This window comes from Ornithorhynchus anatinus, unplaced genomic scaffold (assembly GCF_004115215.2).
Source record: "Ornithorhynchus anatinus isolate Pmale09 unplaced genomic scaffold, mOrnAna1.pri.v4 scaffold_264_arrow_ctg1, whole genome shotgun sequence".
NCBI classification, from domain to species: Eukaryota; Metazoa; Chordata; class Mammalia; order Monotremata; family Ornithorhynchidae; genus Ornithorhynchus; species Ornithorhynchus anatinus.
Window position 1 is genome coordinate 1,430,036 of NW_024396743.1, and position 23,665 is coordinate 1,453,700.

The 23,665-nt window shown below is 58.7% G+C and overlaps 1 protein-coding gene across 2 annotated transcripts in view; it reads left to right on the plus strand.

Annotated features, from left to right (window-relative positions):
- The window catches only part of MGAT5B (alpha-1,6-mannosylglycoprotein 6-beta-N-acetylglucosaminyltransferase B), a 30,146-nt gene extending 12,437 nt beyond the window's left edge, over window positions 1–17,709 (plus strand). Inside the window, exons 4-18 of one of the 2 annotated variants that reach the window (XM_029057069.2) lie at window positions 2,426–2,538; window positions 2,911–2,984; window positions 3,098–3,271; window positions 3,602–3,766; window positions 4,018–4,187; window positions 6,732–6,863; window positions 8,474–8,607; window positions 9,832–9,962; window positions 10,627–10,632; window positions 12,312–12,467; window positions 13,425–13,571; window positions 13,863–13,979; window positions 14,599–14,673; window positions 15,252–15,523; window positions 17,205–17,709. In XM_029057069.2, the coding sequence (XP_028912902.1) occupies window positions 2,426–2,538; window positions 2,911–2,984; window positions 3,098–3,271; window positions 3,602–3,766; window positions 4,018–4,187; window positions 6,732–6,863; window positions 8,474–8,607; window positions 9,832–9,962; window positions 10,627–10,632; window positions 12,312–12,467; window positions 13,425–13,571; window positions 13,863–13,979; window positions 14,599–14,673; window positions 15,252–15,523; window positions 17,205–17,421 (2,083 nt within the window). In that variant the 3' untranslated portion in view covers window positions 17,422–17,709. The remainder of the gene's footprint in view (window positions 1–2,425; window positions 2,539–2,910; window positions 2,985–3,097; window positions 3,272–3,601; window positions 3,767–4,017; window positions 4,188–6,731; window positions 6,864–8,473; window positions 8,608–9,831; window positions 9,963–10,626; window positions 10,633–12,311; window positions 12,468–13,424; window positions 13,572–13,862; window positions 13,980–14,598; window positions 14,674–15,251; window positions 15,524–17,204) is intronic. The other variant, XM_029057070.2, reaches the window with a different exon arrangement.
- Window positions 17,710–23,665: the final 5,956 nt, after the last annotated feature.

Consider the following 23,665-nt stretch of genomic DNA (forward strand, 5'->3'; position numbering starts at 1 on the left):
TTGATCAGCATCCATGAATGGAAGCAGGAAGGGTGAAATAGAAAGAAGCAGAAAAAGAAAGGCGGAGGGAGAGACCGAGAGCCGTTGACCTCTCACCCACGTCCTGCCTCTGGCCTGGACCTCCCTCCCTCTTCATATCCGAAAGATGATTACTCTTCCCCCCTTCAAAGCCTTACTGAAGGCACCTCTTCTCCAAGAGGCCTTCCCTGACTAAGCTCTCTCTTCCTATTTTTCCACTCCCTTCTGCGTTGTCCTGACTTGCTCCCTTAATTCATCTCTCCTCCCAGGCCTGCAGCGCTTATGTCCATATCTGTAATTTATCGATTCATATTAATATCTATCTCCCCCTCTAGACTGTAAGCTCTTTGTGGGTAGGGAATGTGTCTGTTCTATTGAACTCTCCCGAGTGCTTAGTACAGTGTTCTGCACACAGTAAAAGCTCAAGAAATGTGACCAGTCAATCGGTTGGAGGTATTTCCTGAGTGCCTCCTGTGAGAAGAGCTCCATATTGGACACCATACCAAGTGCTTGGAAGAAAACGATAGAGGAAAAATGCATCATCCCAGCCCTCGGGTGGCTTACAATAGAGCGGGGGATGCAGACACAAAAGAAATTACAGCTAGGAAGAAGAGACTGGAGAGATGGCTAGGTGGGTGAAAGAGAAGCATCACGGCCTAGTAGAAAGAGCACGGACACGGGCGTCAGAGGGCCTGGGTTCTAATCCCAACTCTGCCAATCGCTGGCTCTGTGACCTCGGGCAAGTCACTTCACGTCTCTGTGCCTCAGCTCTCCTGTTCTCCCTCCTACTTAGGCTTTGAGCCCCATGCGCGTCAGGGACTCTGTCTAACCTAATTAACTGGTTTCTACCCCAGTGCTTAGAACAGTGCTTGACACATAGAGAGCTCTTAACAAATACCACAAACACACATATAAAAAAAGTCAGTATGTACTGCAGGGTTATGGGTGATTGTGCCACCACAGGGATGGGAAACCTTTCTTGGGGACTCTGCTCCGGAGGCTCCGGAGGATGGTGTTTCCCTGCATTCCTCTCCGCTGTTGGCTTTTCGGCTTCTATCCCGTCTTGAAGCCAGGAGGCCACTTCACTCCCCATCTGTGTGAGTGAGGCAGGGACATGCCAGAGGCGGCACCAGGCAATCCAATGATTTGCAGACAAAACTTCTTGACCCAAGAGCTGCATCAGGGCTCCCTGCCCACTGACCCGGCCCAGAATGCCAGCCGGGGAGGCCCGGGAGGCCCCGGGAGAGTCCTGACTCGAGGCGCTGACTGGAGCGCCGATTGGAGGGGTCCCTCCCCACCAGAGACTCCCGGGGCCCACAGCCCCAGTCTTCCCTCTACCCTCACCCTTGCTGGGCCTGAGCTCCGCCTCACTGCTTCGGCGTTCAGTCTGGGTTCTCTGCTCGCTCTCCTAAACTTTCTCCTGCCTCTTCTCCCAATAAGCAGGGAAGGCGGGCTGATGATAAACCACTTTGAAAATAGAAAACTCCGTGCCAGTGCTCGGTCCGGTATAATAATAGCGACGCCCAACCTCCGGGCTGTGACTCGCTCAGCTCAGTAAGGGAGGCAGATGCCATCTGGACTATTTCAAGTCCCCGGTATGGGTATGTTTCATGCTAAAAATGTATCATTATCCTATGAAAACTGCTGAATCCCAAACAGAAAGACGCCTGGCTGGGTGGTCGGATCTCTCCAGTTGTTCAGTTGAGGGCAGCGGCTGAATGCCGCTGCGAAATGCAGCCAAGGGAAAAAAGGGCCGGCGAAGGAGCAAATAATGTTTTTCAAGTCTGGGACCTGTGCACCTCCTTCAGTGGAAACTTCTTGAGGGCAGGAAACTCCGTGGGTCCGGTCACACCTGCACATACATACCTACATACCTACATAAATGCCCATGGATCGCAGCTGGACCCTTCAGACCGTCTGCTTGGTTTGTGTCATTGTAGGCATGTCGTCGAGACTCTCACAGAATGACGTGCTTCCCGCGCTATTTGCACAGAATTTCCCCCTGCCAGAAACCCCCTTTAGACCGTCAACCTCTTGAGGGCAGGGAACACGTGTCTTGCCGCTACCCTGCTCTCCTAAGCTCTGCAAGCATTAGGCATTCAATTAAGAAACACTGACTGATTGATTCTTTATTCACTTAATATTCTCTCTTCTGTCCATAAAGTATCTGGGGCTTCTCTCCCTGTTAGAGGCTAAGCTCCTTGAGGGCAGACATCACCTATTTCAACTCTTTTTGGACTCCATTCAAGAGCGAACATCAGAACGAGTTCATTCTTTGAAACAGTGGCAAAAACGTTAACCGGAGTCCTCCCCTTTCTGTCTTAGGCTTCCTTTTGGGAAGGCGGGGGGGATTGGGGCCCTCCGAGGACGGGTGGGAGCTCACGGATCCACATCCTGCCCTACACAGGCTCCCGCCCACGGCCGGCCTGATGGAGCGGCTCCAGGCCATCGCCCAGAATGTGTCCGACATCGCGGTGAAAGTGGACCAGATCCTGCGCACCAGCCTCTTGCAAGCCAAAGGTGGGACCGGGCCCGACCCTGTTCTCCCTGCAGATTCCACCCTTGCTCCCCCAGCCCCGGCCGTGGAGGCCCTGAGGGAAACCCCTCAGAGAACGGGGTCCCCTTCCCATCAAGGCTGGGTAGGTCCAAACAGCACAGGGTGCCATCCCCCACCTGCTCGGCCCCTGCCCTTGCTGCCTCTCTCTCTGGTCCGGTGTTGAGGGTGGGCAGCATCGGGCCACCCGGTTCTCCCGCTTGGGGGTTCTCTGCTGCCTTCTGAGCCCTCCTGGGATGGATGGGACCAGCTGGCCGCCTCCCTCAGACCGTTCCCCCACCACCCTGGAAGCTGCCTTTCGGATCACTTCCCCGCTCATCCGCCTTCTCTCCCCTCAGGACTCGAGGGCCGACGGGACCAGTGCGAGGTGCCCAATGACCCCAAGTTCCCCGACTGCTCGGGAAAGGTGGAGGTGAGTGTCGTGGGGCCGTGGAGAGGCCGCGGGGTGGGCGACGGGCGGGAGCCTGGCCTCAGCCGACCGCACTCCCCCCCCTTCCCACCCCCGACTCCGCTCCGGCCCCTCAGTGGATGCGTGCCCGCTGGACCTCCGACCCCTGCTATGCCTTCTTCGGCGTGGATGGCACCGAGTGTTCCTTCCTCATCTACCTCAGCGAGGTCGAGTGGTTCTGCCCGCCGATGCCCTGGAGGAACCGCTCAGCGGGGGCCCGGCCCTCTCCCCAACCCCTCCCCAAAGTCCAGGTGCGTCCCCGCCCATCCCTGCCTGGACTGAGGATCTCTGGGGAGGGACCGGGGGGCAGTGCTGGGGGCCCGGGGCACAAGGCTTTTGACACACCCGGGGTCCCCGGGGGCGGGCTCGGTGCCTAAGCTAAAGAGGGCACAAGACCCTGTGGAGGGTGAGTGATGTGATGGGGTGGTCTGAGAGGGTCACTGCCGCCTCCAGCAGCCGGTCCGGGCCCACTCCCCTTCTTAAGGAGAAGTGGGTATCGGGCTGCGGGGCTCTCCCTGCCACCGGGACGGTGCTCAGCCGGGCCCCCTGCCCGGATTTAGCCACGGTGTCACCCTCCCCAGGCCACTTTCCGGAGCAACCTGTCCGTCCTCCTCGACCTGATGGGCAGCGGGAAGGAGTCCCTGACATTCATGAAGAACAGGGCCAAGCGGCTAGCGGCCCAGTGGGCCCGGGCCGCCCAGCGCCTGGAGCGGAAGTTGACCGACCCCTGGCCTAGCCAGAAGCAGGTAGAGTGAAAGATGTCATTTCCATGGAGATCAGACCCAGTCACCCCCCCGCAGAGGGAGGGAGGCTGAAGTCTGGGCTATCGGAGGCCTCCCTCTCTCGTGTCCCCCTCACCCTCCGCCACACCCGGGGCTAGGTACCATCACTGTTGGATGTGGGCCCCGCAGTCCTACCCGGAGCCCACCCACCCCTTCCCCGAGCAGAGAGCGCCCCTCACCCACCGCTGACGACAACCCCTCTCTCCTTGTTGCAGATCCTCGTTCACATCGGCTTCCTGACGGAGGAGTCGGGGGACGTGTTCAGCCCGCGGGTGCTCAAGGGGGGGCCCCTGGGAGAGATGGTGCAGTGGGCGGATATCTTGGCCGCCCTCTTCGTCCTGGGCCACGGCCTCAAGGTCACCGTCTCTCTGAAGGAACTGCAGAGGTGTGTGCCGGGCGGAGCCTGGGGGGGAAGGGTGAGGCTCAGAGGTGAGAGCTCAGCTCCGCACATGGCTCAGTCTTTTGTGGGGACAGGAAGCGGGTGTGGGACGAGAGAGGGGGAAGGCAGTCACCCCGTGATCACCAGCCTTTATTGAGCGACGGCAGTGTGCAGAACACCCAACTAACCGCTTGGAAGCATTCGAAAGAATCGAAGGCTCTCCCTTGCCTACCCCCCACCCTCCCCGACTTTGGATACACGGAATGGTTTCTGACGGGTTCTGGTTCCACTGGCGAAATCCCGTCCTCGGAATTCCGTAGGCTCTATCCCATCCTCAGATTTCCATCCTCAGAATTTCATCCTCAGATGTCCGTTGGTGGAATTTCACATTGGGACTTCCATAGGGACTTCATCTTTGAAATTCCACCCGCGGAAGTCCGTCCGCGGAGTTCCGTTATTGGCCCACACCCCGCCCCTCGCCCCTCCGGCCCCTCCGCCCGCCCCACCAGCTGCCACCAGTCCATTTCCACTCATTTGTGCGTTCCCAGTAGCAGGGACAGCACAGAGAGCCCGGGAGATTGACGGACAGCTTCCGTGCAGGGGGGATGTGGCCCCAGCCCTCGGAAGGGAAGGACCCCCCTGGGGTCGGGAGCTCTCGAGGGGGCTGTTGGCGGTGGATCAGTGGGGAGGGAGACCCAGGAGGAGGGGAACGAGGGAAACATGGGATTAGCCTGTCACGCTGAGAGCTTAGCTTGACGATCGGGGAACGGGTGTCGGGGTCGACTGTTTTTAAATGACAGATCTCCCCCTCTGTACTTTCTCCGGAAATGCCTTTGTCCTTGTCAATTTTATTTGCATAATTTCAGGCGCCATTAATAGTACATGGCAGGAGGAAAAATTACCAGGCTTTTACTCCAACCATGGGTGAAATTGGGTTTAGTAGAAAATGAGTTGACTTAACTGGCAAATGATGGCAGCCTGAATAGGAAGGATTTAAATGAGGAGAGACGAGGTGAGGGGAGCGTCCCGCCACCCAGCCTGCAGCAGGAGGGCAGGCCGGATCCCCCCGGAGACTCCGAGACTCCGTGTTTTCCTTCACACGGGGATAATTGGGAGCCTGGGGCGCACCGGCCAACCACCGAGTGTAAAACGGCCCCAAAGGTTCTATGTCAGCCACGAGCGAGATTGTGCTAAAGACCGTGAGCCCCACGTGGGACATGGACCATATCTAACCTGATTGCTTGATACCTACCCCAGTGCTTAGAACAGTGCCTGGCACGTAGAAAGCACATAACAAATACCATTTACAAAAAAAAGTGAGCAAACCCAATCCGCTCCCTGCTCCCCGTCTGACCCCTTCTGTTCTTCATGGGGAATGAGCTTGGAGTCCCAGCGACTAGAGCGGTGGAGCTAAAGTCACCTCAAAAGTGAAGACCTTTGTTTCCTCTGGGCTGGGGGGGCCATGCGGGGACATTTCCTCCTTTTTTCCAGTGCCCAATGATGCCCGGATCACACTGGTTGTCCCACTTTAAATCTGTTCTCCATTCCCTTCAACTAGTGTAGGCGCTACTGATGACTCTCTTCCCCTAAGCTCACTGTGGGCAGGGAACGTGTCTACCAACTGTTATATTGTACCCTCCCAAGTGCTCAGTACAGTGCTCTGCACACAGTAAGACTCGATAAATACCACCGATCGATTGTCGGAGAGGGAGCTCGTTGCAGTTAGGGATGGCGTCTTTACACTTCTGTCTGTTACCTAAGCGTGTGATAGCGGACTGGGTAACCAGCAGGGGCTTGGCAAATACTGCCGTGGTTGCTAATGATGATAAAGATGGAAGAGAGTTTTCTGGCTGTGGAGAAAAGAGAAAGCTGCGTGTGGGATTCGATAAGGATCTTCCGCTCTCTGGAGATCAGCTGTTTTCTTTTCTCACTGAGCATTAAAAGGTAGGCGAGATGGAGGTTAGCGGTGAGGTAGAACTTCCCAGGAGCAAGGATTATCAAAGCCTTATTAAAACTCCTTCTCCTCAAAGAGGCCTTCTCCGACTAAGCCCTCATTTTACCTCCTCCCTCTCCCTTCTGCGTCACCCTTGAACTTAGATCTGTACCCTTTAAGCTCTTGCCATTCACTCCACCCTCATCCCTTATGTACTTATGTCCATAGCTGTGATTTATTTTAGAGTCTGTCTCTCTCTCTAGACTGTAAGCTCTTCGTGGGCAGGGAATGTGACTACCTACTCTGTTGTACTGTCCTCTCCCAAGTGCTTAGTACAGTGCTCTGCACACAGTCAGCACTTAGTAAATACCATTGATTGATTGATTTTTGGAAACTGGAATGGTGCCCGAGGGACAGCGGCTATCGGTAGTTTAGGCCCCCGCTGACCTGCACGGAGGCAGGAGAAGGGACTACGTGACCTCCAAGATCTCCCTTGACCCTGGTTTTCGGGAATTCAGGCTCTCCCAGACGCTCACCGGAGAGAATGGGGGATCGGAGGCGGTCGATGCAGACCCCCGCGGTCTGGGTTCGGGATCTGACCGTTATCTCTTTCTCAGTAACCTAGGGGTGCCGCCGGGCCGGGGGAACTGCCCCCTCACCGCCCCCCTGCCCTTTGACCTCATTTACACCGACTACCATGGCCTGCAGCAGATGAAGCAGCAGATGGGGCTCTCCTTCAAGAAGTACAGGTGAGGCCTGTTCTCTTCCCCCCCCCCCCCAATGGCCTCCCCCTGCCCCCAAGCCCCCTTCCTCCACCCGGAAGGCTCGTCAGGGCCCAGGCCTGTGGTTCTGAGTTCTGACTCTGTACCCAGCTGGTAAAGCCTCTCGGAGCCTCCATGCAGCGACAGCAGCCCCGGGGTCAGGCCTGGCAGGGTGGGTACAGCTGGGCCCGGGGGCCTGAGGAGGAAGGGTGAGAGAGAGAGAGAGGGAAGAGGGGGAGATTGTGCCCAGAGGGGGGCCTCCCCAGTGGGGATTGCAGGGGAGGGGGCCAGGGCAGCTGGAGGAGACTCTCAGGACTCTGCCATCGAGACCTCTCCTCACTGAGTGGCAGACTTTGGAGGGGGTTCTGTGGAGGGAGTTCAGCCTCGCCTCCCCACTGCTCCCCTCCCCCCCTCAAGACTGAAAAAGAGCACAGTGCCAGCCTCCCTGGCACGCCCGCATCCATCCGGCAGAGAACGGGCTTTAATTGGGCACGATTGTCCTGCTATTTGTTACATTTTCTCCAATCTCCTTGACTCTCTCCCACAGGATTTTATTAGGGAGAAAAATGACAGGCACCGTTATTGCTTTGATTATAAATGCGTGTGCACCTCACCGTGGCTCCAGTTCCCCACTCCGGCACCCGCGCTAGAGCCGGACTCGGCGTCCCAGGCTCCGGATCCCCGGTCCGACGCCTGGGTTAGGGCCGGTCTCAGCATTCTGGCAATCTCTGGAAAAGCCTTCCAGACTCCTCAGTTGGAAGAGACCGCCCATGAAGGGAACGGTTGAGTGCTCCCTAATGCCTCTCTCTCGGTACCAGCTGGTGGCTGTCCCGGATGCGGTAGGGTCTGCTTACTCCAGGACCCCCGAGAAGACAGACCCTAGGCTTCGAGGGCATCCCTCCCACAGCTGGCCAGTCTTGGCATAGCTCCTAGGGGAGGAGTGGGGTGTGGCCCAGGCTGGAGAGGCAAGGAGACGCCTTCTGCAGGTCCAAGTGATGGCCCTGCCTATTATTATTATTTTTTTAAATTTTTTGTTAAACACTTAATATGTGTTAAACACTTAATACTGTACGGTATCTACAGTGCAGTAGATACAAGTTTCAGCTTGTAGATACAACCGTATAGTAGTTAATCAGGTCAGATCAAGTCCCTGACCCACATCGGGCTATCGGTCTAAGGGGGAGGGAGAATGGGTATTTTATCCTCAATTTACAGATGAGGAAACTGAGGCCCAGTGAAGTGACTTGTCCAAGTTCACCCAGCAGGCAGGTGGCAGAGCCAGGATTCAAACCCACGTCCTCTGCCTCCCAAGCCCCACCTGGACACGCTGCTCCTTTCCTTTGCTAGCCCAAGAGCCAGCTGTTTTCATTTTCCACTCCCACTCCCCCCTTTAACTCTTGTGGCTGCCCGGTCCCTGAACCAATCTATCGTGGTTCAGAGGGGCTTAAAGTTCCCGGGTGCGGGGAGAGCAACGTGGGAAAGGAATCGATCTTGGATGGACGTTCTGCTGGCCTCCAGGGTCTTCCCGTGGGGGACCGCCTTCAGGCCCACGATGCCCCGGGGTGGGGATAATCGGGCGACTCCTCCCTCGGACCCAGGTGCCGGGTCCGGGTCATCGACACCTTCGGCACGGAGCCCGCGTACAACCACGAAGAGTACGCCACCCTGCATGGCTACCGGACCAACTGGGGTTACTGGAACCTGAACCCCAAGCAGTTCATGACCATGTTCCGTGAGTGTCCCTGCCCCAGGGAAGCAGGAGGGGGCGGGTTCCGTGCGGGGACTCTCAGGGTCGGCCTTCCGCCCCTCCTCGGGGTCTCGAGTTCGACTGTGCGGGCGGTGCCGACCCTGAGTCCGGTCCCTCCTCCCTATCCTCCCGGCGAGGGGCGGGGTTCGGGGCCCCGGGGGACCGGGGGACCCTCGGGTAAGTGGAGGACGTATGTTAGGCAAAGGAGGTTAGGTGATAGAACGTGGCGGCATCTTAGGGACGCATGAAGAGGTTTGTGGAAATCCACGGGGCTCGGAGAATATGCCCCTGGGGGACCCCTGACCGCCCCCCCACGCTCCCTCCAGAGCCGCCACGTCCCCCTCCCGGCTCCCCATGAACACGGGCGCCTCCTTCGAGCCGTGGGACTCGGTGGCGGGATCGGAGGAGGGGAGACGCCGGATATGGCGTAAAGTCGTCGGTGCCTCTTCCGTCCCTGGCGGGGGACAGATTGGCCAGATGCCATCTGAAAGTGGACAGATGGCTGTCCAAGGCAAGGCAGATGACCGTCACCGGGGGGGGGGGGCTTCAGAAGAGTGATGGGGGAAGGGGGTTGGGGGTGGTCTCCAGGTCCGAGATTCTGAAATGAATCGATCCAAGGACCTCTGGTGGCGAGGGGGGTGCGGCAGTTGACCGGGGGACCGGGAAGCCGAGCGGATGTTCCCGGTGAGGTCCCCGGGGTGCTGACCTCCCCCTCCTCGTGGGGCCCCAGAGGCTTCCGGCTTAATGGATCCCATTATCGGAATGAGTTTTAATACTTCCCTGTCCCACTCCCACTGTGCGGTTTAATTGCATCCTAAATCTGTCCCGCCGGCTCCCGCCCGAGCCAGCCGCCACTGCCACCACGTGGGGTGATGGGAAGATGTTTCAGAGGGGGGAGAGGCCAGCGGGGAGGGGGAGGGCACCGCTTGGGGCAGGGACTGGAGGCCGAGGCAAGGCGGAGGGGAGTGAGCCGAGTTGGGTTTGGAGCCTCGGGCTGGATGGATGTGGGTGGAGTGGACAGAGGAGGAGAGAGGAGAAGGAGAGGGACAGTGGTCTCTGCTGGCCCAGGTTGGATTTGGCCCCCCGGGGCCCGGAGGGGCCGGGGTTCGGCTCGTCTTCAGGCCCTCTGAGACTACCCCGGGGAGCCCTCAGAGGAGAGGGGTGGAGGGGCTCAGGGGTATCCTCCCCCGTGGCTTCCCCTCCCTACAGCCCACACCCCAGATAACTCCTTCATGGGCTTCGTGTCGGAGGAACTGAACGCGACGGAGAAGCGGCTCATCAAGGACAACAAGTCCAGGAACATGGCGGTTGTGTACGGCAAGGAGGCCAACATCTGGAAGGTGAGCGGAAGCTGGCGTTCTGTGGGCCGGAGAAGAGAAGGCTGAGGGGAGGCCGGTTGGCACCTTTCCAGATTGGGCGGGACGTTTGCCAGAAGAGGACGGCCGCTGGTCTCCGGCTGAGCACCGAGGGAGGTGGGGGAGTGCTGCAGCAGGCGGGATTTGGGTTAAATCTCAGGAAGAATTGGAGGCAGCGTGGCTAGTGCAACTTTTTCCATGGGCCTTGGAGTCAGGGGGCTGGGGTTCTCATCTGGCTCCACCCTGTCTGCCGTGTGATCTTGGTCAGGTCACTTTACTTCTCCGGGCCTCAGGTGCCTCGTTTGCAAAATGGGGATTAAATCCTTAGACTGTGAGCCCCACTTGGGACAGGGACTGTATCCAACCAGTGTTTAGTACCGGATTTGGCACATAGTGAGCACTTAACAAGTTACATGAAAAAGAAATATAAGAAACTTCCTGGCTGTAAGGTTCACAGGGCTCTGAGACACCCGAGGGTCCGCCCTGTCTGGAGGGGTTTAGGTTCCAAAGAGACGTCCTCCTGCCTGCCTGCAGAGAGAAGGAGGTGAATTTCTCCTTCCCTGGGCCCAGAGGGCTTCACTGGGGATCAAGATGCTACTAATGTCCCCTCTCTCCCCTCCTTTCTCTCTGCCTGCCTGGGACACTGCAGCTGCAGGTACTGGCTCGGAGCTGCCTCTCTCTGTCTCTGCCTCTGTCTTTCTCCCTCTGTCTCTATCTCTCTAACTCGCCCCCCTCTATTTCTCCCTGTCTCTGCTTCTACCTTTCTCCCTCTACCTCTGACTCTCCCTGTTTCTGCCTCTCTCCTTCTTTCTCCTTGTCTCTGCCTCTCTCCCTCTATTGCCCTGCCCCTGCCTCTTTTTGTTTCACTGCTTCTGCCTCTCTCCCTGTTTCTCTGCTTCTGACACTGCCTCTCACCCTCTAACTCTGCCTCGGCTTCTCTGTCCCTCTCCCTCTGGTTCTCTCCCTCTGTTTTTACCTCTCTCCTTTATCTCTACCCCTCCCTGTTTCTGTCTGTCTCCACCTCTTTGCCTCTGTTTCCCTACCTCTGCCTCTCTTCCTCTCTCTCTGCCTCTCTCTGTCTCTCTGCTTCTGCCTCTGCCTCTGTCTCTGCCTCTCTTCCTCTGTCTCTGACGGCCTCTCTCTGTGCTCCTGTCTGTCCCTGACTCGTTCTGTGCCTTTCACCTGCTGCCTCTGCCTCTCTATGCATCTCTCACGTGCTGTCTCTCTTCCCTCCTGTCTCTGCCTCTCACCTGCTGTTTCTGTCTCTCTGTCTCTTTCTGCAGTATATCTCTGCTTCTTCCCTACTTTATGTGTCTTTCTCTTACTCTCTCCTGTCCGTCTCCCTCTGTTTCTCTGTCTCAGATTCTGTCTCTCAGGTTCTGTTCCCCTATCCCTCCCTTGCCTCCTAGTCAGGCTCATTTCACGTTCTCCTGGTTTTTAGTGTTAAACATTTTCAGAGAAACGGCCTCTTGGGAACCAACGCCACTTGTCCTCACCCCTGTAGCCCCCTCCCCGCCCCTCCCCATCCCCCTGGGGCTGCTCCAGCTCAGAACAAGATGGCCACCCTGGGGGTTTAAGAGGGATTTCCACCTTTGAATCTGGTTGGGGAGGAGAAGGGTGGGGAGGAGGATGAGAAAGAGTTAGGGGAAAGTAATGAAGGAGAGGCATCTTGTTTTATGAGATTTTATGAGAAACTCTGCTCTTGGGAGGAGGAGAAGAAAGAGGAGGAGGAGAAGAAAGAGGAGGAGGAGGAAGAAGAGGGGAAGAATCAGGAAGTGGAGGGAAGAGAAGGAAGAAAAGGAGGGGAAAGAGAAGGAAGTGGAGGAGGAGGAGACATAGTCCAGGTCATGAGAAGCCTGTCCACGGGCTCAGCCACAAACCTCTCAGCCCAGGGTCTTGTCTGTCCGCGAGCTGGCTCTCAGTGCTCAGGAGTGGTTTGTGCCATGGAGGGCAGGGGGTTGGGAGCAGGAGGCCAGGAAGCAGGAGAGACGTGGCCAGGAAGCAGGAGAGATGCTGAGCTGCCTTGACACGCTCCTTCCTTGTTGGCATCCCCAGGGTCCCCACCACATACGGTGTGGGATCCTGTTTGGGGGCGGGAACAGGTTCATTTGGCAGCCTCAAAGATAGCCACTCATCCACCCCAAGCCAGCAGCGGTTTCTAGAGTCAGACTGAAAAAAAGCCCTGGGATCTCACTGGTTTTGACTTCCTATGAAATCCGGGCAGGGCGGTTTGGGGTCGGCGGGAGGGGTGGCCAGGTGAGCGGGGTTCCCGTCGCCCAAAACTGGTGAGTGTTTCCTGTCTTGAGCCCTTGACCCCGGCTGGCTTCTCTCCAGGGGAAGGAGAAGTTCCTGGGCATCCTGAACAAGTACATGGAGATCCACGGCACTGTGTACTACGAGACGCAGCGCCCGCCCGAGGTCCCCGCCTTCGTGAAGAATCACGGCCTGCTGCCTCAGCAGGAGTTCCAGCAGCTGCTGCGTAAAGCCAAGGTGAGAGGCCGCCGCCAGGCCCGGGTGGCTCCTTCTCCCGGTGCTCTCGGCCGCCCGGCCCCGCCGGGTGACGACTTCTCGGGCCTGGTGCTGGCCAGGAGGGCAGAGTCTGGCCAACCGGGGCGAGAAATCCCAGAGAGTCTTTTCCCCTTGCCACCCGGGAACTGGTTCAGCTCAGTTGCAGTCACCCTTAATGCTGTGGGGAGCAGTCTTTGTTAGTGCTGCTATTTATTACATGCTCACCGTGGTCCAGGCACCGGGCTAAAGATTAGGTAGCTAGGCGATCTTCAGATCGGTCCCAGCCCTGCTTCGCGTGAGGATCACGGTCTGTTTTCTCTTCAAGCGGCTCAGAGAGGTTGAGTGCCTCATCCCGGGTCACACAGAAGATCAGTGGCCGAGCTGGGCCTAGAACTTGGGTCTCCGGCCTCCCAGCCCTAGGCTTTCTCCACCAGATCCTGCTGCTTCCCTGTATCCTCTTAGAATCCTAGAGTTGGAAAGAAGATCACGTGGTCCAGCCGCCTGCCTCCATGGAGACGAAACACTAAGTCCGGCTCTCCGTGGGCGGTTCCAGTTTGGGGAAAGCCCGGTGGGACGGGGTAGGGATTGTAGCTGAGGAGGGTCGGAGGCCGGAGGGTTTGGGCTGTAGTTGCCCAATAGGCCCCGGCCAGCCAGGATACCCTAGGAGACCCCGTTGGCCAGCCCAGGGCGGGACCCTACGGCGGCTGTAACTTGCGGCCTCGTCCCTGGTGGGGATGTGGAGGGGGAGTTAACTACGTCCCAGTCCTGGGCCAGTTGAGGGTCAGCGGCGTGGTCACCAGAAGGGGGATGGAAGCCTCTCCCTGCCAGGCTGAGCCGAGGCGGGGGTCCGTGGGCCTCACCCCCTCCCCGGCCTCCCGGCCTCTTTTCCCAGGCCACCCCGCCTTGCCCCTAACGACCCTCTCGCCCTCCCGCCCTCAGCTCTTCATCGGCTTCGGATTCCCCTACGAGGGTCCCGCCCCCCTGGAGGCCATCGCCAACGGCTGCGTCTTCCTGCAGTCCCGCTTCAGGCCCCCGCACAGCTCCCTCAACCACGAGTTCTTCCGGGGCAAGCCCACCTCCAGGGAGGCGAGTGTTGCCGGGGCCAGGAGGGCGACCCCGTCCTGGGCCAGTTCTGGGAGTGAGGGGTGGGGGGAGTCAGGGCCCAGGGAGCAGAGCCAGAGAGAGGGGGGTCGGAGTCAACAAAAGGGAGAGGAGAGGGGTGAGGGCCGGTGAACGGATGCAGGAGGGGGCTCCGGGCTAGCAAAGGGGGTTAGGAGAGGGGTCCGGGCCATCAGATGGGGAGAAGGAAGGGGGTCTGAGCCAGGGAGCCCCACCGGGTCTCTGCCCTGCTCACTGCTCAGCCTCCTGCCCCTCTAGGTGTTCTCCCAGCACCCGTACGCCGAGAATTTCATCGGGAAGCCCCACGTCTGGACAGTGGACTACAACAACTCGCAGGAGTTCGAAGCCGCCATCAAGGCCATCATGAGGATGCAGGTGGACACTTGAACCGGCCCCTCCCTCTGGGTCCCGGGGATCGGCAGTGCCCGGACTTGTGACGAGGTCGGCTCCGGGGAGAGTTGGGCAGGGCGGAGGCTCTGGAGTTTGCCAGTTCACAGGCCGTGTTCATTCTGACTGTCCAGTCAGGCCCAGCCTCTGGGGACTGAGCTCCCAACCGCTTTGGGAACAGGTTCTTGGAAGCCAGCAGACCCAGGGTTGAGTCCCAGCCTGCCTCTGCCCTACTCTGTCACCTCGGGCCAGTCACTCAACAACCCTGGCCTCGGTTTCCTCCCCTGTGAAAGGGGGATCAGATTTCTAATCTCCCATCCCTCCTTCTTAGACTGCCACAGGCCCCGTGGGAAGCAGGGATTGACTCCAACCTGATTTTCTCGTATCCGCCCCACCGCTCAACGCACTGCCTGGCACAGTGTCCCAGGCCATGACACCCCTCCCACAATCCCCTGCCCTCGCTGCTGGTTGCTCCCTCCACCCTGGAGGGTTGGAAGTCACCCAGAGAGCTAAGGGGCTGGGAGTGAGACCAGGGGGCTACGGAGGAGGCGGTCGGGGGTCTCCATCGTCCCCACTCCTCCCACCCCCTCTGTCTCGTCTCCCGCAGGTAGACCCCTACCTGCCGTACGAGTACACCTGCGAGGGGATGCTGGAGCGGATTCACGCCTACCTCCGGCACCAGGTCTGGACCCGTCCTCCCAGGGGGCTCCTCCCGGGGCCTCCACCTAGGGGATGGGGGGCGGGCGGGGGGGTCTCTTCCCTGGGAGTCTCTTATCTTACCAACCACCTCTCCGACCACTCCCACTTCTAGGAAAGAGCAAGCAGCAGTGTCCCTCTGGGAGCCCTACCCTCGCGCCAGAGATCTCTGGGTTTTGCGGGGCCGTTCCCAGACCTTTGCTCCCCAAGTCCCCAGCACTGGTTGGGGAGATTGGGTCCCCTGGCAGCCCCTTCCCACAACGAGACATGGGGGGGCTGAGGTGGGGGTCAAGTCCAGGATGGTGGCCCCCTCCCTGGGGGCTGAACGTGGGGGGCACCACGGGGCCCCAGTGTCACTGTTGCCAGAGCCGCTTTCGGCCTCTCTCCGGCCAGGGAGGATGCAGCCTCTACCAACGGGGCGTGGTGGGGTTGGTCCACCCCAGGGACATGGGGAACAGTGGGTGCAGAAAGCCTGGGACGCATCCTTCCCTGACTCAGATCCAGTGCCCATGTACCCCTGTTCCCAGGTCCCCGCCCCCTGACTCTCCCTTTCTTTCCTGGCAGGATTTCTGTGAGGCCACGGGAGCCCCACTACCGGCCGCCCCCGCGCTGGCCCGCCCCCCGCCGGGCCCCTTTGCCCTGGTGGCCAATGCCACGCACCTGGAGTGGCCCCCCAACGCCAGCGGCCTGGACGTCCCCGCCTGGCCCCCGGCACGCTGCCTGCAGGGCTGGCTGTCCGGCCCGGGACAGGCCTGCACCGACCTCTGCCTGCAGCACGGCCTGATGTGCGAGCCCGCGTTCTTCCGCTTCCTCAACACCAGGGAGGCGTTTCTGCAGTGAGTGCACCCTGGCCCTGCCCTCCGTGGCAGGGTCGGTCGGGCAGGGGCGACCGACCCCGCTGCCCTCTCCGTCCCGGGAGCTCGGACGAGGGTGGGATGGGCAGGGGGATGACTGGCAGAGTCTCCTGACACAGTCCCCGGTCTGAGGGACTGTTGTGGCCATTGTGCGTACGTGTGTGAGTGGGTGTGGGTGTGTGTGTGTTTATGCATGAGTGTATGTTCGGTGGTTGGTAGTGGGGGATGCAGAATCCCCCTGTTCAGCCTCTCCTGAGGTAACGGGGAGGGAGGGAGGGTCTCAGTCAGTCAGTCAATAGTATTTATTGAGTGCAGAGCACTGAACTGAGGGGCAGCCAAGAGAGGAGTACCCTTGTGAAGGGGACAGATTAATCAGAGAAAGCTTCCTGGAGGAGATGTGATTGTAGTAGGACTTTTAAGATGGTTCCGGAGTTCGCCAGCTCCCGGGCCGTGTTTTACTCTGGGCGTCCGGCACGGCCCAGGCTCCGGCTGCTTCCGAAACAGTCTCCTGGGAGCCGGGGGACCCAGGGTTCGGTCCCCACCTGCCCAGCCGTGTGTCAGATAAGAAGGGGGTGGGAGTTCCGGGCGGGCAAGAGGTCAGCACAGAGAGAGACGCGACAGAGGCACGGTGAGTACGTTGGTTCGAGAGGAACGAAGACCGTGAGCTGGGGTGCAGCGGGAGAGACGCGAGGATAAGTAACGGGGAGAGAGCCGATTGAGGGGGAGGGTGGTGCCAGCTTGACGCGAGGAGGAATGGGCAACAACTGGAGGCTCTCGAGGAGCGGGGAGGTGTGCACGGGATTTTTTTTTACAACAGTGATTCGGGCAGGAGAAAGAAGTATGGGCTGCGGAGGGGAGAGACAGGAGACAGGGAGGTCAGCAAGGAGGCTGATGCAGTGGTGGAGTCGGGATATGGCAAGTGCCCAGACCGGGATGATGGTAATTTGGACGGAGAGAAAGGGGTGGATTCTGGAAAAGGTCGTAGAGGAAGAACTCACAGAATTATTATTACTATTATTATCATCATCGTTATTATTTTATTTGACAAGAGCTTACTAAGTGCTAGGCTCTGGAATAGATACAAGATAATCAGGTTGGATATAGTGCCTGTTCCACAGTCTAAGAGGATTTGGTGGTGGACTGAAGGAGAGCAGGGTCAAGGTGACAGCCAAGGTTGCGGGTCTCTGGCCCGGCTCCTCTTGTTGGAGGGCAGGGAATGGGGAGGCTCTGGGTCAATCAGTCAATCAGTCATTTTTATTGCACGCTTACTGTGTGCAAAGCTCTCGGGAGGAAGCTGGACCCGCCAAGCCAGAGCCCGGCATGGGAGCTGGAGGGAGCGGCCGGTGCCATGGCCCAGAGACCCCAGGGGGCTGGGGGCTGCGGGACCCCTGAGGAAAAAGCTAAGAGCAGCCTCCCCAGCGCCGGGGGGAAGCTCTCCGGGCCGCCGGCTGGGGCTGGGGCAGGGGGTGCGGTTGTGGACAGGAGGACTCTCCAGGCCTAGTGCCCTGTCCACACCTGGACAGCAGCTGGCTATGATCTCTTACCCCAGGGTTCCAGGGGTAACGGGTAACCTGGGACGAGGAGCAGAGTGTGCCCGGGGGACCGGGGCGGAGTATGCCCAGGGCTCAAGATTCAGGGGCGTCTTCACCCTGCCCCGCCCCAGGTTGAACGTGGACTGCGCCAGCACCGAGTCGGAGATGAACCACCTGTACCCGGCGTTCGCCGCCCCCAGCGCCGCCCCCGAGCCGGGCCACGAGTGCTTCCTGCAGCAGGAGCCGCTGCTCTTCAGCTGCGCGGGCGCCAGCCCCAAGTACCACCGGCTCTGCCCGTGCCGCGACTTCCGCAGGGGGCAGGTGGCGCTCTGCCGGGACTGCTTGTGATGCCCCGTGAGGGGGCTGTGCTCTGGGACCCCCACCACCCCTTTCCGCCACCCCCTTTCCCTGCCGCAGGGCCCCGGGGTGACTCCTCTCATTGGAACTGTGACCCCGCCTCCCACTCTTCTCTCCCCCTCTGTCCGGCCTCCCTCTCCTGCCCCTGCCCCAGCCCCTGCCCCAGGAAAAGCACCAGCATTTTCCATTTGCCACCCACAGGGCCGCCCGGCCCGGGCCTGGCCAAGGGATGCAGTGCGGGCGGCCTCAGAGGAGGAAATAATAATAATGTTTTATTTATTAAGCGTTTACTATGTGCCGAGCACAGGGGTAGATACAGGATGATCGGTTCGGACACGGTCCCTGGCCTACGCGGGACTCGTGGTCTAAGAGGGAGGGAGAACAGTTATCTTTATCCCCATTTTACAGAGGAGGAAACATGAGGCCCAGAGAAGTGAAGTGACTGGCCTAAGCTCCCCATTCAGGGCAGGGGCAGCGTTGGCAATCGACTTCGGGTTTTCTGACTCTCGGTTCCGGGCTCTTTCTGCAGGACCACCCCTTCCCTGGCCTGGACGCAGTTGAACCTGGCGCGGAGCCGGGATGTATAGGAGGTGGAGGCGGAGTGCAGGGGGAGGAGGGTATTTCCAGGGCCCCACACTGAGCGCCTCCTGTGAGGTCATAGCTGAGAGGGGACCCGAGGGGCCGGGTTTAGGCCTGCTGCCCCGTTGTCAGAGCGCCTGAGGAAAGGGAGCCCTGGGGTCTCTACAATTGCGTGGCCCCTTTGAAGATCCTGGCCTTTGACCTTATGGCTGCCCCCTACCCCCATTCAACTCTCCCAACCCCTCCTGGTCCCTGGAAGGGGTGGGGGGGGCCAGGTCCAAGCAGTAGGAGGAAAATGAGAACACTGATTCCCCCTCCACTGTTCTGCTCCTCTCACCCCGGCCTTCCCCTTCCCTCCGGGGCCAGGATCGCGGGGACCAGGGTCACCGGGGCCAAGCCCACCGGGCTCCAGGCCACACTCCAGGCCTGGGCTTTGACTTCTGAAACTTTTGCTTTTCCAGCCTGTCCCCGTCGGGGGAGCAATCGTGGAGCTGCTGTTTGGGGACCAGTGTGGGGTTCTAGCTGCTGCAGCCTGGTGGGGTCTGAGGAGCCCAACTCCTCTCCTTTCCTTACTCACTCGTCTCCTGCCCCAACACTGCTGGACTGTGCAGGCACACACACACACACACACACACACACACACACACACTCACACTCCATCCCCTCTGCAGATAGCCCAGTGGTGGGGGTTCTTCCCTTTCACAGCAGAAACCCCCTCTTCTGTGCCCTGCTTCCCCAAGCCCCCACTGCCCCCATAGCATGCCTCCCTGACCCCAGTAGTAAAGTCACATCTCCTGTTCTTCCCAAACTTGCCCCCCTCCTCACCCCAAGAAGGGCCCCAGTCCCTGGCACAAGCTCTGACAGGATCCAGGCACCTAGACACACTGATAGCCTCGGTCTGGTTTTACCGTTCCCCCCGACCCCAGCCCCTGCCCCCCGGCCCAGGCCCAGGCTCAGCCTGCTCTCTCCTGCCGTGCCCGGCCCCTCGGAGTCCGTGGCTTGTGTGGGGGAATGGGCCTGGGTCTTGGTTGGTTCTCCTGGGCAACCAGACCGTCACCACACAGAACCCCTTGGGGGAGTGGATACTAAGATGCCGACAGTGGGGACCACGGTGTGCGTGTGTGTGTGTGTGTGTGTGTGCGTGTAAATATGTGTGTGATTGGGTGTATGTGTATGTGAGACTGTTGGGGGATAGGGTGTGGGGGGACGGGGGGTCGGACCAGACACATCCCGAAGTGAGTTCATACAATGGTGAGCTGGGGTCGGGGGACTCTCAGAGAGGTGGGGAAGGGGGTCAAGTCCAGCCCAGAATCTCCTCTTTGTGGCCCCCGAGCGACACCCATCCGGGTCTAGGGGGATAAGCAATAGACACACTTTGTTTGCGCTCTCTTTTTTTTAAAAGATTTATTTCTGGAAAGAATAAATATTTTATTGGGATGGAACTGGGAATAATGGGCTGAGTTGTTCCTGGGGGCCAGGGTTGGGGCCACGAAACCGAACCCTCAGAGGGGCTCACGCCGGGAGAAGCCCAGAGGCCCTGGCTCCCAGCCCCTCCCGGGATCCAGATGCAGCTGTGGGGATTTGAGACCGAGACCCGCTTGGACTGAGGGAGCTGGTCCTGGGGGTGGAGAGCTCCGGGCCAGGGCTCAGGAGCCTAGGGCTACCAGGCCCTCGGTGCCCATAGGCCTCTTCGGTGCTGGCCGGTGTCGGCCAGACACTTGGGACGGGGACATCGGCTGGGGATGGGGGGACGCTTCGCAGCTGGGAGGCTTGAATCTTCCCGGTGGGGCCCATCTGCTTGGGAGCTCCTAACACTAAATTGGGGGGCTCTCAGTCTTGTCTCCCTGAGGGGGAGGGAGGGAGGGGGAAGAGAGAAAAGCAAGATGGAGCCAGGGGAGAGAGGAGGAGAAGGGAGAATAGAGAGATGAGGGGAAGAGGGAAGATGGCTGCACGGAGAGAAGCTTACCCCAGCTTTGGCAGCCGTGACTTTCCTTCAGCTCACTCCGGCCTCCAGCTCCTTCGGAGCTCTCTACCCTGACGAGATGAGGGCTTGGAGTGTGCGTGTGCAGCTGCGTGCGTGTGCGTGCGTGTGCAGAGCCAGCAGGAGGGGTAGCTAATTAGAGCCCAGCTTCCTCCCGCCGGAGCCGGTGGCCCAGCCCCTCGTCCTCTGACAAGGAGCCGATTCCATCTAGACCCAATGGGAGTCGGAGTGTGTGTGTTGGGGGGGCGATCCGGGAGAGGGCTGAGCGATGACCGGAACACAGCTTCGGCTTCGCCGTCAGCACAGGGTCATTCACATTGCCAGGGGCGGGGGGGACCTGTGGAGAGGCCCTTTGAGGAGAACAGCACTTTGAGGAGTCTGTGGGGGTGGGGAGGAGCCTGGGGAGCAGAGTCCTTCTGGAGCCTAGGGTCCAATGCTGTACATTCCAAGCGCTCAGTAGAGTGATCCGCACACAGTAAGCGCTCAATAAATACGATTGCATGAATGAATATAGGCCAGGGCCACGGGAGCCTGAGCCGGGGCATAGGATTGGCAAAGAGTCCAGCCGCTACCCTAGGGACCTGGATTAGTGCGACTGCGGGAAGGGTAGATTGGGAAGGGGACGGACGGGCGGGGAAGGCTGCGGCCAGAGGTGCTGAAGAGACATTTGTGGGGAAAGGCCGTGTCCTCGGAAGGGGATGGGCAGCTTGCTCGATCCATCCTTCCACCCATCCGTCAGGCGGTAGTCTTTACTGAGAGCCCGGGTGTCAACCCTGATTGACAAACGAGAGGCTCCGACAGCCCCTCCCCTCCCTCTCACCTGTCAACTTCTGAGCCAGATTCCGTTCCCCCTCGGCACCACCGGTGAACGTAATTAATAATAATTAACGAATAAACTGTATTTAGCGCGAGCCGTTTACTCAAAGACCTCTGGGTGCGTGACGCCCGAACGTAATTAAAAGCGGCACCTTTGGAAGCTGAAATTCAGAATGGAGAGTGGCTCCGTTTCCTGGGACAGCCACTGTCCCCGAGGAGCGGCGAGGTGCGGAACGGTGCTCCTGACCTCTCGGCCTTCCGGGGATGGGAAAGGAGACGGAATCTCAGCCCTCATTGGGGGAGAGGGCTTCATCACCATCATCGTCACCGGTGCCACCTCTCTAGCCGCCCGTTGTGCCCGGAGATGACGCCGCCGACTGGACGAGTCCCTCCCGGCTGCCGGTCCTTCTTGCTGACCCCGGAGCCTGGCGGCCTTCAGAGCGGGAGGAGGGCACTGCCAGAACAGTCCGGACGTTTCTCGGAGGCGGGGGGATTGCAGGTAACGATATGATTTAATCTCAGTAGTATCGATTCAGCGCTTACTTGGTGCTAAGCGCTGAGGTGGAGCTGAGGTCATCACAGTCCCTGTCCCACAGCCTAAGGGGTCTTAAGTCCCATTTTGCCGATGGGCAGGGTGCGATCAAGAACTCTGGGTTCAGGTCCCAACTCTGACGTTCTGGGTGAACTTGGACAAGTCACTCAATCTCTCTGGACCTCAGTTTGGACTGTGTCCAATCTATCTTGGCTCTACCCAAGTGCTCAGCACAGAGCCTGGCACACAATAAGCATTTCTAGGTACAAATAATTAGAGAGCCTCTCGTTCTGAGGGTGTGAGTTGAGGGGAAGGGCGGGGTCCTGGGGAGGACAGGGAATGATTGATCCAGAAAGGCTTCAAGGAGGACGTGTGCTCCAGACTCAGAAGGGGAAGGGAGGGGAGACTTTGCCTTCCCTGTGGCACTTCGGACTTTTCTGAGTTTGAGACCTCTTTTGTGCCCTGAATAACTCCTCGAGCTCCATCGTAGTGCTCCCAGCCCATGCCCCTTTTCTCATGCTGCCTGGAGGGTCCGGGCCCCAAGGCAGGGGGATAGCTTCCGTGACCTTCCTTTCTGAAGCTTCTCAGCCCGCTGAGCTCTGAGACGTCATCTAATATCCTCCCCCTTCTCAATTATCTCTCTTTAATAATTAAACCCCAGGAAATGAATATGCTCGACCTGAAACCTAAATTATACTTTTGGGGGTAATTAGGCTTTTACTGAAGCCTTGAAAATGGAAATGTCGCAGGGGGAGGGGTACGGGACTCCATTCAACGCCACTCCGAAATCACTGCGCCCTCTCGTTCTGGAAAGGCGATGAACCGCCAACTCCGGAGGGCTTCCCACCCATCGCACTTTTCTGGACTGGGCTCTAGGCCGCTGGTGATTTTGGCATTTCTAGAGCGCTTAGTATCGAGCGCTGGGGTTCGTACTCTTAAAGGGGAGGGAGGGCAGGGATCTTACCCTCGTTTTACAGATGAGGAAAAACACAGATGTCCTGAGTAAAACACAGATGGCGCAAGAGCGGAGACCACCCCAGCCACTGACAACAGACAGACAGACAGACGTCATATAGGGATGGGGGCCCAGGGAAGTACTCCTGGCCCAGCAGCCAAGATTTGCACGTATGCACACACACACACACAACCCCCCATGCAGCAAAGAGCCCATCTGCCTCCACTCCTCCTGGCTAAGGGCTTTCCAGACAGTTTCTGTGAGTCTCATGGGATTTTGACTTTGGGGGCTGGGGGAAGAGAGAAGTGTGTGTGTGTGTGTGCATGTGTGGGTGTGGGTGCGCGTGCTTGAGCTTCATATTTTTGGAGACCTTTTGGTAAGAGCACTCAGTCCTCCCCTGGAGAGGGGGACACCTCCACAGGTTCTTGAAGAATTAGTCCTTGCTGGGTTACATTATAGCAATCATATTAATAGTTATACTTGTTAAACACTTATTGTGTGTCCAGTGCTATCACAGGTGCGGGGGGCGATATAAGACACAAGGTGGATATAAGCTCGTCCCCCACAGGCTCACAATCTAAGGGAGTAGGAGAACAGCTACTGAATCCCCATTTTACAGATGAGGAAACAGGCCCAGAGAAATCAAGCGATTGGCTCAAGGTCACGCAGCGGGTCGATTGCGGTGTCGGAATTAGAACCCCGATCACCTGACTCCCAGTCCTGTGCTCTTTCCACTAGACAGAAAGAAAGTGACCGTCTCAGGGTCATTTTCTCCTCCTTCCCCAGGTTCAGCATGCATGGCCTCAATGCTGGATTTGGCTCCGGTGTGTTCTGTCTTCCCCTTCTACTTTTCCCTCTTCCTGCTCCAGCTAATTTGCTGCTTCTCCTGCTGGGCTGTGCCCGTGAGTGCGACGAACCCAGCTGCCTCCCCCCTTTCCCTCTCCTCCCCCCATTGTCCCCGTTTCCCAGATAAATGGTGAGCCATTAGCTGTCTTTTTGGAGGCCATCTTTCTCCTCTGTGATGAGGGCTCGATATCTCTCCCAGGAGTTATTACACCAAGATCTCCTAGTCCTGGACTTCTAAGTAGGGAGCAATTACTCTGTACTCTTCTCCAGCCTTGCCTGTGTTAAGACTCTTGGGAGCCTCTCTAACCACCTCCGGATAATTAGGAACTGGACCCAGCGGAAGAGATAGCACCCTTGCCTACACCCCTCTTTTGGCCTCATCCCCTGGCCCTCCCCTGGTCCTACCCCTCCTCCAGCCCCTCTCCCATCACGTTCCAGTCAATCGGTGAATCAATCAATGGTATTTATTGTGTGCAGAATACTGTCCTGAATGCGTGGGAAAGTTCAATACAAAAGAGTTGTTTTG